The 14,185-nt window shown below is 36.4% G+C and overlaps 1 protein-coding gene and 1 long non-coding RNA gene across 2 annotated transcripts in view; one reads left to right on the top strand and one right to left on the bottom strand.

Moving 5' to 3' along the window:
* Nucleotides 1-14,185, bottom strand: part of LOC134804062 (uncharacterized) — a 211,024-nt gene that overhangs the window by 87,524 nt on the left and 109,315 nt on the right. Inside the window, exons 13-14 of the mRNA XM_063776958.1 lie at nucleotides 14,110-14,163; nucleotides 9,101-9,196 (exon numbers count right to left, since the gene is read on the bottom strand). Coding sequence (XP_063633028.1) covers nucleotides 9,101-9,196; nucleotides 14,110-14,163 — 150 coding nt within the window. The remainder of the gene's footprint in view (nucleotides 1-9,100; nucleotides 9,197-14,109; nucleotides 14,164-14,185) is intronic.
* The window catches only part of LOC134804169 (uncharacterized), a 150,746-nt gene that overhangs the window by 103,393 nt on the left and 33,168 nt on the right, over nucleotides 1-14,185 (top strand). The window lies entirely within an intron of this gene.

Here is a 14,185-nt window from a genome sequence, read left to right as displayed (position 1 = left end):
ACGAAATTTAAGTATAAACCTACATTCCTGCACAAATTTGGACTGATTTCAATCCTTAGCTAAACAATATATCTGTCTACATATAAAAAGAAATATTTCGCAAATAGTAAATTAAAAATGAAATATATTATTTGCTAATCTGTCAAGTGGTCTAAAACTAGAGCATGGACGGAAACTACTGCAATCACCCTATCCCCTAGCTGTTGACGAAAAGTTCCGCGCAGAATAGCTCGCGCATTGCACCTATTTGCCCTTGTACAAGTCGTACATTATATTTTTAAAAACGTTCCATTTTAGGATCATAGAATTTAATAAAATGTATTTTGGAGAAATGTATTTTGAAGCTTGAAGTATTTGAAATACAAAATACATGTGAGTGCAGTATTTGAAATACCAAATACAAAATACTTTTCCATGTAGTATTTGAAATACAAATACAAAATACTAAAATGTATATTTTTTTTTTTTTTAATTTATTTAGAAAACAAACAGCCTTTTACAAATAAGTCTTACAAAAATTATTAAAAATAGGCCTAAAGTTTCATATATTACTAGGTTGACTATTACAATAAAGGTAGTAGGTTACTTAATTATAAATTACCCGAAGGTATAGTTGTGAATACTACACGCAAATAAAATAAGAAAACAATGCAAAATATAACTAAAAATATTATGTAAACCTGTGTTGTGTACAATAAAGTGATTACTACTACTACTACTACTATAACTAAAAACAATTTTTTCAATTACTAGAAAACAAAATATGCCGAACTTTGTTCTTGAAAACGGACAAACTATGAATAAAAATGTCTATATCATTAAGCGATTCATTATACATATTACAAGTGCGCCTAAAGAAAGAATTTTTAGCATACTGTGTGCCACAGGAAGAAATAGAAAAGGTAGGTTTAGAACGTGAGTGGTACCGAGAAATTTTGAAGGAAATGTTTTCTAATAGTGGGTTGGAATCTATATGATTTCTAATAATTTTAAATAAGAATAAAATATCTAGATATGCTCTTCTTTTTTCCAAAGGAGGAAGACTATGTCTAGCTGCTGACGAAAGATAGTCACAGTTATAGCGGCCGGTTGAAACGAACCCCTTAAGCTAAGCTTATCTAGACGATCACGGCCCATGAATATAAAGAATATCCCTCAAAATTTCATGACCCTTTAGTTAAAACAATTGAAAGTTAACCTAGATTTCCCCTAAACTGAATACTTACCATAATTGAAGATCCTAAATCTAACCTTATCAGGACCAGGGCTCCATGCATGTGTGGCTTATCTTACACACTAAATTGGCCAGGCTTGTGATCAAGTGGTAGGAATCTACATTGCGAAGAGTAGTAACTCAGGATCTTTAGAGAGAGAGAGGCATATTAGCAAACAACAGAATAAGTTTAAAGACATTTATTAACGGAAAAATTGATTTTATACTACTTTGGTTGACGAGTTTTGATTTTGGTTTATTTATTTTTTAGCCCTATGATGTTACCTGCCTAACAACTAGCCCTAATAGTCTCTACCATGGTTTTGTAACCTACTGGACTGGCAGAAAAATCCCACGAAAAAAAACTGACCAGTATGCCTAACAACGCGATTTGTTATGAAACGGAACGAAAATCTAAAGCTCAATCTAAATTATTTAAAAACTTTGATTAAAACAAAGCTAATGTATATAAAATTGCAAAGCTATGAGTCTATACTTAAGTTGAATATAAAAAGAATCATTTAAATTGTATTTGACGAGAGATCTGGTAGGCGCGAAGGTTCCATGACGACACAGACCCTGTAAATTATTTAAGCAGTAGTATTCTGATAGACAATATCTAAGCCCTAATTCTTACATGCTTCCAAAACATCTACCCGACAAACAAAACCAGATTAAAGCCCATATATAAATACATACAAATAAATTTTAAACTGTTCAAGTTTCAATCATTATTTATAAATGGTTATGAACACAGAATGCAGGAGAGGTTCTCTTACTCCCACAGACTTACGGCTTCGCTCAGCTATCCGTTGTTCACCATATCATGAAATCTGAACAAGTTTTGGCATACTTTTTTTACGCCAGGCCTTATTCTTCTTACAAGGCTTCATTCTAATTTTATTCACATTTTATAAATCACTCAACTTCTCCAGAGCAAAAACATTTTATTTTCAATAATTCAGTATCAAATCTCCTTGGAATCAAAATTTCCTTGTTTAATTTCAATAGCACACAACTTCATATTGTCATAGTTGAAGTTTTAGCAGATCATAGAAAATAATGAAGAATACGCATTGTCAACAGTAATATAAAGAAAAATTCAGTATAATCACTAAAATTCTATCTGTAAAACCAGATTAAAGCCCATATATAAATTCATACAAATAAACTATATACTATTCAAGTTTCAATTCATTCTATATGGTATAGAACACAGAAAGCAGTTGAGGTTTCTTTACAACCGCTAACTTACGGAATCGCTCAGCTATCCGTTGTTCACCACATCATGAAATCTGAACAGGATTTTGGCATACTTTTCTATACCAGACTCTTTCTCATTGATCGAGGCTTCATTCTAATTTTACTCATACTTTATAAGTCTCTCTAATTATAGCAAATCATAGAAAACAATAAAGAATTCGCACTGCCATCAGTAATCTAAAATAAAATCAGTATTAAGTTTTTCAAATCAATAAAAATCACTACTTTATGAATATATAAACACTCACCCGGAGACTTGAAGGCTTCTTTGAAGTGGGTAGCTCAGGATTCCCTGGAACCTGCTCTGATGCTCAGCTACTTGTTCAGCTGAAGTCGCTCGAAGATGTTCGGAGAATGCCTGCTAGGGCTCCGCTGAAGTCGCTCGATGATGTTCGGAGAATGCCTGCTAGGGCTCCGCTGGAGTCGCTCGATGATGTTCGGAGAATGCCTGCTAGGGCTCCGCTGAAGTCGCTCGAAGATGTTCGGAGAAAGCCTGCCAGGGCTCCGCTGAAGTCGCTCGAAGATGTTCGGAGAAAGCCTGCCAGGGCTCCGCTGAAGATGTTCGGAGAAAGCCTGCCAGGGCTCCGCTGAAGTCGCTCGAAGATGTTCGGAGAAAGCCTGCCAGGGCTCCGCTGATGTCCCAGGCTGCGCAGGCTGCTCCTTTGGGGCTCCTCTTCGGTCCTTGGGGCTTCTCTGGATCCTCTTCTTAGTTCTTCTTCTGGAGCTCTTCTTGGTTTGGCTGCTGTAGACTGAATGCCTCTCCTAGCTTTTGGCTCTTCTATTTATACCCCTATATATTTGGTATTATTTTGTTTTGTTTGTTTCCTTGGTTACGAACGTCGCCTTCGTCACCATCGTCACCATCGTCGCCTAAAATATCTTTGTACTCTTCTAACAACCACATCATGCATTTTTTTAGCTAGGGAGTGCAAGCAAATTTGAACTTTATATATATGAAATTAAGGTCCATTTTTCAATGACCCCGTATACTGCAAATTTTCCTATGAGAATTGTTTTTCTTACTTTTTACAATAATTGCTAGTTTTCAAGTGATTTTTTAAGCTAAATTGGATGTATTTATTTTTTATCTACGATTTTCAATAAATTTCTTTCATCAAAACTCTATACTTTTGAAGTAATGGACAAAAACAATCTAACATTTTATTTGCATGTTTATGAGGAATTTTGGAGTGTTCCCACTCTTATTTATGGCTAAAACTAATTCTTAAGCTTATAATCTAATTTTCTATTGCATCATTTAACAATACAAACATTATTTTCATGTTTTTTTTTACAACTGAACTTTCCTTATAAAAATTCCATTAGTACTAGTAAAGATATGATCATTTATTAACTAAATGACCCACCTTATATACAATATACTATATAAATTGACTAAAATACACTTCCCTTAATCCTCCAAATCCTTCTGATCTCACAATGGCATACATAATTAGACTTTTCTTGGTCTATATTCATACATAATTACACTCAAGAATCTTATGTAAATTTAGATCTTATAATAAAAATATTATAAAATCTCAATGCCTTATTTAATTACATTCTACATAAATGAATCATGATATGCTTCTATAATTTTAACGATTATTAGCTAGAACAGGTTCTCATTTTTCATTTTATTTGCTTATCCCATATATGTATAATGAAAATATTTATTTTAATGAATTGACTAATTATTAAATTCCTATGTACCATACACATATAATGACTCATTTGACAATGAAATTATGTATATCAGTTCTCTAGTTTTTTAGAAATTAACAAAATTAAGTTTTTTATTTCATTAAGCGAACACTAATATTGTCATACTTAGACATAAGTAATGTCTGCAATGCTTTATGTAAACCATATATCTTTCTATCTATTTATTTATGTTTACAGTTTATATAAAACATCTTTACATATAATCAAACTTATAATTAATTAGTTTAATGATGACAGAGAACATTTTTATGAATAAATTTATTTTTCCCAATAATTCTTTTCTATGTAAAAACATCTTTATATGTAACTAAATGCCCATAACTTTGATGAACGTGCACAGAGGTCATCTGTCTCGTTACACGGTTCTATAATCAAGGGACTTACAGAAAATTTTCTGAATCCTTTCAAGTCGAGACTTATGAATACCGAAATGTGGGCTCCAAACAACACTGCCAAACTCCAAAATACTACGGACGAAAGAGTAATACAAGACTTTTAACGTGAACGTACTTTTGAATGGTTTACTTAAACGCAAGATCATGCCTAACTTTTTATATGCTCTCGTCACAATATTATCTATATGTTCATTAAAGGAGAGTTTAGCGTCCAGAGTAATCCCTAAATCTCGAATCGACGACTCACGTGAGACACTGCTACCAGCTAGTTTATAATCAAAAGTGATAGGATTATGTTTACGGGAAAACGTGATAGTATAGCATTTCTCAGCGTTTAGAATTAAATGATTTCGCTGACAATAGTCCTCAAATTGTGACAAATCGGATTGTAACGCAACACAATCATCATAATTTCTAATAGTCTTATATATTTTAGTATCGTCTGCGTAAAAATGCAAATGCAAATGTTTCAAATACGTATTTCAAATACATGTAATTTAAATACTGCCCAACCCTGCCGGCGGAACTATACCTTCATTTCGGTTTTTCAGGTGAGCATTGTGCAGGTTTGACCTGTTTCGTAGTGAACGTTCGCGCGGACTCTTTTCTAGGTTCAAAATGAGTGCGCGTGCAAGTCGGTTGAATGTTTAAATTGTTTTAAAGTAATAAACGAGTACGATTATGACCGTTACTGTTACATAAATCCAAATTGGTTACTCCGAAATCAAGCAAATTTACCATCCGGTATCAGGCCGGATAGTAGGTCACTATCCGGTATCCGGCCGGATAGTAAAATGATTGCCGGATAGGCCCGATACCGGATAGTAACCGAATATCCGGTGCATCTACCTACCTACTATTTTTAAATTGTTTTCATATTTTGGTTTTGATAAATTCTACATTTTATTTTATTTATTGTTTAAAAAAGTAATTTTTTCGTTAGGTATATGGCCAAATTTGATTTACTGAAACCGGTTTGGATGAAATTTTAAGTGTATCTAGATTGTTTGAAAACACAATATGACCCAGTAGGTGGCACTGCTATCGGTATATATAGTGTTTTCAAACCATCCAGGTACCGGTTGAAATATACACAAAATTTCATCCAAATCGGTTTCAATAATAAAATTAGGTGATATACCGACAGCAGCGCCACCTACCGGGTCCAATAGTGTTTTCAAACAATCCAGGTACCGGTTAAAATTTATACACAAAATTTCATCGAAATCGGTTTCAGTAAATAAAAATAAGTTCAAAAACTAAAACCAATTCAAAGCTATCCTCTGAATCTGTGTAAATATATAAAAAAATGATAACTCTTATAATTTTCCTATATGATAATTTCAGATAAGAATTCTATCTTGTTTCATACTTTTTAGAGCGCGATTTGCAGTAGTCGGGTTTTAGTTTTTGGACTTATTTTTTATTTAATTAATTTTGGGGTCAGGATTTCGTTACTTACATTAATATTTGAAGTCACCTTCGGCGCCTGGCTTTGGAACGCGTACAGCGAGCCTCGTACGTCGGGCTACGCCCCACTCTTTTAGTATGAGGGCGCCTTCAGCGCCCGGCTTTGGAAGGCGTACATCGTGCCTCGTACGTCGGGTTACGCCCGACTCTTTTAGTATAAGGGCGCCGAAGGCGCCCGGCTTTGGAACGCGTACATCGTGCTTCGTACGTCGGGCTATGCCCGACTCTTTTAGTATGAGGGCGCCGAAGGCGCCCGGCTTTGGAACGCGTACAGCGAGCCTCGTACGTCGGGCTACGCCCGACTCTTTTAGTATGAGGGCGCCGAAAGCGCCCAGCTTTGGAATGCGTACATCGTGCTTCGTACGTCGGGCTACGCCCGACTCTTTTAGTACGAGGGCGCCGAAGGCGCCCGGCTTTGGATCGCGTACATCGTGCTTCGTACGTTGGGCTACGCCCGACTCTTTTAGTATGAGGGCGCCGAAGGTGCCCGGTTTTGGAACGCGTACAGCGAGCTTCGTACGTCGGGCTATGCCCGACTCTTTTAGTATGAGGGCGCCGAAGGCGCCCGGCTTTGGAACGCGTACATCGTGCTTCGTACGTCGGGCTATGCCCGACTCTTTTAGTATGAGGGCGCCGAAGGCGCCCGGCTTTGGAACGCGTACAGCGAGCCTCGTACGTCGGGCTACGCCCGACTCTTTTAGTATGAGGGCGCCGAAGGCGCCCGGCTTTGGAACGCGTACATCAGGCCTCGTACGTTGGGCTACGCCCGACTCTTTTAGTATGAGGGTGCCGAAGGCGCCCGGCTTTGGACCGCGTACAACGCGCCACGTACATCGGGCTACGCCTGACCCTTTTAGTGTCGCCTTTTGGACCGAGTCCGGTGCGTCACATAGGTACGTTTCAGTATGCTTCGCCTGACCACTGCGAATTTTAACGAGGTGAATATACTAAGATTACTAAGCAACTTTTACCATGGGACCTAACCCGATCTCGTAAAAAAATTTGCTGATCTGGACTTCTATACCTATTCACATTATAAAATATTGCAGGTCATTTTAAAAAACACCATGTATATAGTGGCCAAACAAATTTCTTTTGAAAAATCCTTCTTGTATCGCCGTAGTCGCGTAACACGCGGATAGATAGAATCCAGAGCGATTGTAGATTCGTAGTTCGAATTACCTACCCGATAAATTAATGTTCTATCGGGTGCATGCAAGCAAAGCCGGGTGCAAAAGCTAACAATATGTATATATTTGAAATGTGCTAATTGAGCTCTTTCAAATGATATACAATACGTCATCATTACTTATTTGTATTTTTTTGGTTCGTGACTTTATGACCTCTAGAGGGCGCCGTGTTCATTTTTTTGTGACGTAAGACGATTCGAATGACACGTCGTTTGTCAAATTTCAATGAGTACTTTAGAAGTTATGAGGGAACAGATGAACATACATACATACATACATACATACATACATACATACATACATACATACATACATACATACCCACAAACATACCGGTCAAAATCATAACCCTCCTTTTGCGTTGCCGTAGTCGGGTAAACATTAGGTGATATACCGACAGCAACGCCACCTACCGGGTCCAATAGTTTTTTCAATCCAGATACCCGTTGAAATATACATACTTATACACAAAATTTCACCCAAATCGGTTTCAGTAAATCGAATTTGGTTATATACCGATAGCAGCGCCACCTACCGGGTTCTATTGTTTTTCCCAACCCTTCAGGGACCCATTGAAATATACACACCAAATTTTATCCCAATCGTTCCTGCCGTTTAGGAGGAGTAGAGTGACAAACACACGTATTGTAGAATGTATGTATTAAGATATTAAACATTTGACAATTTCCTTAGTCAATACAAATATTTTACATTTTATGGAACTACATTAATATCAAAAAAACTGTTATTTACATTATCTCAATTCAATTTATTACTCCGTTTCCAACTTTTATTTATATCCACTCATTTGGGTAGAAAAGGTAAATACCGGGTAGATTGGGTAAATACCCGATATCTACCCCGGGTATTTACCCGCCGCCCATCTCTAAGTGCAGTACGAGAAAATACCGTACAAAGGTTGTCAGGCGCGGTAGGTATCTCTGTTAAATGTTTGTGATACATGCTTAAATAAATTCAGATTTGTTTTACAAATAAGGTGCAGCGGGGTAAGTTCAACTAATCGAAATATCTTCCATGTTTTACATTATTAACTAGAGTCACACACAACACGCACAGCACATCTTTTGCGCTATCTGGGCATATATGGTACTCTAGTTAATAATGTAAAACATGGAAGATATTTCGATTATTTGAAATTACCCCGCTGCACCTTACAGCACTTTCAAATATAAAGAGGCACGGTAGAGTCAAAAGATTAAGTTTTTGAAGTGAAAACTTCTTTAGCGGCGCTGTGCACTTTTTGAGGTGGGGAAAAAATGATAAACTCGAGACAGCGTAAGGCGTCTCTCCTCTCTTTCTACCGCACGGCGAAAATGTATGCCTTAGCCTGCTGTTTCATGTAGGCGTCGCAGGGCGCTTCGTGACTTATGTTATGTGTGACGGACAATGTCATTTTGATTTAAATGCCATCTAGTGAGTTTCCCTCAAACTGGTATTAATATAACGGTAGTACCAGTAGTACTCAGTGATGTGCTTAGGGTGTGCTTAGGGGTTTCAAGTAATGCGACGATACAACGCTAGATGGCGTTAACCTCAATTATACATAGTGCTGCAGACATTTTGCACTATATGGGCCTGTTATTAATATTTTGAGTTACAATGTCGTTGAGTTTTCACTTCTGCCGGCACTCCCAGAGTGCAACCCGTTGTTTTTAAATAAGCCTTAGTATAGAAAAGAGACAAGTGTTTAAACGGGCAACGTCATTATTTCATTCTCATTCTTTTTTTTTTAATATGCAACAAAGCTATCCAATTGATCATAAATGGTCATGCACTATTGCTACTGGGTGTACATCCGTGATAAAAAATACATCAAAACTTACAACTCCAATTGACGTCAGTTTACACAGCGCGAAACAAGACTCGTTTGAGGTTTTCTGGCAATATTCTTCAATCGACTTCAGTCTTTCGGGTGTTATCTTAAAATAACCGTTAAATAATTAGTGCACGGGGAAATTAAAAAGGAGAGTTAATAGAGACCTATGTAAATCACACTTGCGAACAATTAAGTTTTGGCAAAAATTTCTTTTTTAGTACAAGCATTTATCGCTGACTGTACTTTTTTCCCACAGACAACTAATGCTCATCGCGACAATTCTAACTAACCACGATTAGGTTGCGTTGTTTCATCACAGAGTTCCTATGGCCACCTCCTGTCTCCATCATCAGATCAGCTCGATGATATCATATTAATATTGCATTGTCCCCCGACTTACATATGCATGCAAATTTTGCTGCAAATTTAACTTGCAAGATTTGATTGCAGACCCACACACAGACAGACAACGGGACAGGTGAAACGAAGTAAAAAGCTTCTAAAATGCGAAATAACAGTTTTGAATGATTCTCGGTTAGTTTCAATAGACTTATAACGACTGGGATATGGCACCCTATATATTCATTCTTAATCCGATCCTTTCTCGTCGCTCCACACATCCATCTCAGCATTCTCATTTCCGCTGCGTGCACTCTTCTTTCATCCGCTACTTTCGTCGCCCAGCATTCTGATCCATACATTACAACAGGTCTCACGATCGTTCTGTATATTTTCCCCTTAAGTTTAAGGGGCATTCGTGGATCGCAAGTTGTTCCAGAGACCTGTCGCCATTTCATCCATCCCGCATTTATTCTATTTTTCACGTCTCGGTCGATGTTTCCGTCACTTTGGATCAATGACCCAAGGAGCTCGAAAGTCTTATGCGAAATATGTTTCAATACGATAAAATAACAGATATCGCCCGCCATTTTATTTACACAGGCTGTTGTTTTAGTCACCTGCAATAATTTATATGCAGGGTGAATTTACATAGGTCATACTGAGCAACTTTTACTAACTACAGGACCTACCCCGACGTGAAAAAAAAATTGACTCTCACATACAAAATATCAACAGGAGCACAGCGAATATATATAAAACAGACATTTTTTTTCGGCTACAAATATAATGACCACCAATAATACTTATGCTTATATACTTTGGTACCCTAAATAAAAAAATCATGCTTACCAAAAAAAATTACTGAACACAAAAAAATAAGGCCTAAAAATACAAAAGTACCACCATTTTAATTACGACTGCACTTCAAATTGTATTCAAATACCAAATATTTTGAATTAATATTATATTGAATGATCACCAAAAATCATTAATGATCACCAAATCTTGAAGACCAAATTAATGCGATATTTTCACCTAAATAAACCACTATGATTACCAAAAAATGTATACATATTACCAAATAAAGTACACTGATGCCAAAATTACTAGCCCCTCCCGCTCAACCCCCCGTACCCCGCACCGCATACCTACCTTACCTAATCTACTTTTCTGGTAGCATTTCGTTATGCTACTAGAAAAGAAAGTCAAACTGCTATCAGTTAAGTGGGTTAGGTTAGCACTGCGACCCTTACAGAAACGAAATGGTACTAGATAAGTAGGTTAGGTTAGGTTTGAACTGCGACCTTTACAGAAACGAAATGCTAGTATAAAAGTGGGTTAGGTTAGGTTAGAACTGCGATCCTCACAGAACCGAAATGCTACTAAAAAAGTGGGCTAGGTTAAGTTTCAACTGTTACCCATACAGATACGAAATGCTACTAGAAAAGTGGGTTAGGTTAGGTTTGAACTGCGACCCATACAGAAACGAAATGCTACTAGAAAAGTGGGTTAGGTTTGCTATCCTATTAAAGCAAATGACTCCAAAATAATAATTATTCTAGAAACGAAATGCTACTAGAAAAGTGGGTTAGGTTTGGTTTGAACTGCGACCCTTGCAGAAAAGAAATGCTACTAGAAAAGTGGGTTAGGTTAGGTTTGAACTGCGACCCTTACAGGAAAGAAATGCTACTAGAAAAGTGGGTTAGGTTAGGTTTGAACTGCGACCCTTACAGAAAAAAATGCTACTAGAAAAGTGGGTTAGGTTAGGTTTGAAAGGCGACCCATACAGAAACGAAATGCTACTAGAAAAGTGGGTTAGGTTAGGTTTGAACTGCGAACCTTGCAGAAAAGAAATGCTACTAGAAAAGTGGGTTAGGTTAGGTTAGGTTTGAACTGCGAACCTTGCAGAAAAGAAATGCTACTAGAAAAGTGGGTTAGGTTAGGTTTGAACTGCGACCCTTACAGAAAAAAAAGCTACTAGAAAAGTGGGTTAGGTTAGGTTTGAAAGGCGACCCATACAGAAACGAAATGCTACTAGAAAAGTGGGTTAGGTTAGGTTTGAACTGCGAACCTTGCAGAAAAGAAATGCTACTAGAAAAGTGGGTTAGGTTAGGTTAGGTTTGAACTGCGACCCTTACAGCAACGAAATGCTACTAGAAAAGTGGGTTAGGTTAGGTTAGAACTGCGACTGTTACAGAAATAAAATGCTACTAGAAAAAGGTGACGAAGTGGATTAATTAATTTAATAGGATAACGATAATTATATTAAATATTTGCACATTTTTAATTAAAATGTGGTTACAATTTTGGTGGTCATTTACTATTTTTGGGTTTACAATGATTATTTTGGAGTCATTTGCTTTAATATGGTATCAAGATTTAAAAATTTGGTTAGAATTTTACATTAAAATGGAGTTCTAATTTTGGTGGTCATTTACTATTTTTGGGTTTACAATGATTATTTTGGTGTCATTTTCTTTAATAGGATAGCAAGATGTAAAAATTTGGTTATCATTTCACATTAAAATGGGGTTTGAAATTTGGTAATCATTTACTATTTTTGGGTTAATAATGATTAGTTTGGTGTCATTTCCTTTAAAAGGATAGTAAAATGTAATAAAATTGGTAATCATTTCACATTAAAATGGTGTTATAATTTTGGCGATCATTCATTATTTTAGGGTGGTAAAATAGATTTTTTTGGTATTAAATTTTACTAAATCTGGTGATCAGTTAAATAGCAGCCATTTTTTTCCGCATTTTGGGGGTTTGTTTGGTCCCATAGTTAAACTTGCTCAGTATATTCACCCCGTAAATGATTGCAGGTGACTAATAAACATCCTGTAGGTACTTCCTGTAGTTTGACGTAAAGTCATGAAAGGCAGAAGGCGGTATACAGCCACAAATTAAAATTGTGTAAAATATTTTATCCACACACATATCATAAATCCTCTATGATACCTTCAAATTCCGTAAGTAATGGCCCCAGAATGGACCACATTACGATAAACTGTTTTGTTACAGCAAACTTCCCATATGTGAAAATGTTGTATTAGTTTCATTACTATATCAAAAGCGATTAGGTAATGACATTCAAATCTGGAATATCTCAAAAAAAAAGTCGAGATGACGTTTTATTCGAAATGAAATGTCAATTGCATACGAGTACAATGTTGACAAATCTCACATGTTAGTTGGTATCGAACAATATGGCAATCGATCCCGACCCTAGTTTGTCTCTGAATAAAAATAAACTACGGATGCGTGACGTGCGTGAAAAAAGTTTTCTTTTGCCGCCATTTGACGTACAGTTTATCTTTTAACTAGTTTGTAACTAAAACAATATTTTTTTTTGTTGTTTTTAAAGTAACTATACACATAAACGTTTCGTGTAAAATGTTCGATAAAGATATTTCAGAGACGCCACCTCATATCCGCGATATTGAGGTTATAATATGAGGTTGGTGAATATACAGAGTGTACCTAGCCATTGGACAAAGCCGAAATGTACATATGCATTAGGGTATTTAGAACCAGTATACAAAGTATCATAACAATCGGTGTAGCGGTTACGAAGAAATTAACAAATTACGATTTTTTTTACTTTGGAGCAACCTGTATGTGTAAGTAGCTCCTGAGGTAATAAATAGTGGTATGAAACCTTCTTCGACCGTTTTGATTATCTTTATTATTTGTGACATTAATAAGATTCTGACTTTTGATAAATGTCATCATCGCCGCACATTTTCAAACAAATTGTCAAAAGCACTGCCAATTATTAATACAGTATGTTTCTTTTTGTTGTCGATTATTGGAAATAACTTTTTTTTGAAAATTTATTTTTTTATCTTTTGTTGTAATTGAAAAAATATTACCGTTACAGCATTTCTGAGAAGTAATCCTACGTGGGATTACAGGGTTTGTCCAATGGCTAAGGTCACCCTGTATATCATAGAAAGTTTATTATGTGTGTAGATAAAGCAGTGTATGTAACTGTACATAATTAGGCATTAAATACTCGTGTGGTTCTATCATAAAACTCACTTCGTTCGTTTCATAAACCCACACTCGAGTTTTGATGCCTTTCATTATGTAGCAGTCACATAAACTACTATTTTTATCAGTCATCCAGATATGAAACGAATAAAATGAAATTGGAAATAAAATGGGTTTATAACTCCTGCTAAACCTGCGTGTGAAAAACCACGCTTTATTAGCAAAGGTCATGAAACAGTTATTCTTCACACAAGATAGCGGGCGGCCATCCTTTACGCTTTATTAGCAAGGGTCATGAAACAGTTATTCTTCACACAAGATAGCAGGCGGCCATCCTTTACGCTTTATTAGCAAAGGTCATGAAACAGTTATTCTTCACACAAGATAGCGGACGGCCATCCTTTACGCTTTATTAGCAAGGGTCATGAAACAGTTATTCTTCACACAAGATAGCGGGCGGCCATCCTTTACGCTTTATTAGAAGGGTCATGAAACAGTTATTCTTCACACAAGATAGCGGGCGGCCATCCTTTTGCTAATGTGTAAAAGTTTGAACATTACACTTTTTTGGAATATTGAATTTTTTATATTATTTCTACTTTTTGAATCACGAGCTCGTTCGATCCTCATGGATAACAAAAAGTTCCAAGATGTTTATTTCCAATAATAAACGTTTACCTCGCCTTCCTGTCCGGGCTCCATCTCATTCCCGTTGTCTTTATTATTTAGTACCTATAAACACAAAATATTTAAA

This window comes from Cydia splendana, chromosome Z, assembly GCF_910591565.1.
Source record: "Cydia splendana chromosome Z, ilCydSple1.2, whole genome shotgun sequence".
In the NCBI taxonomy this organism is placed as follows: domain Eukaryota; kingdom Metazoa; phylum Arthropoda; class Insecta; order Lepidoptera; family Tortricidae; genus Cydia; species Cydia splendana.
The sequence above is the reverse complement of the archived record's forward strand: the minus strand, read 5'-3'. Positions and strand labels throughout refer to the sequence as shown.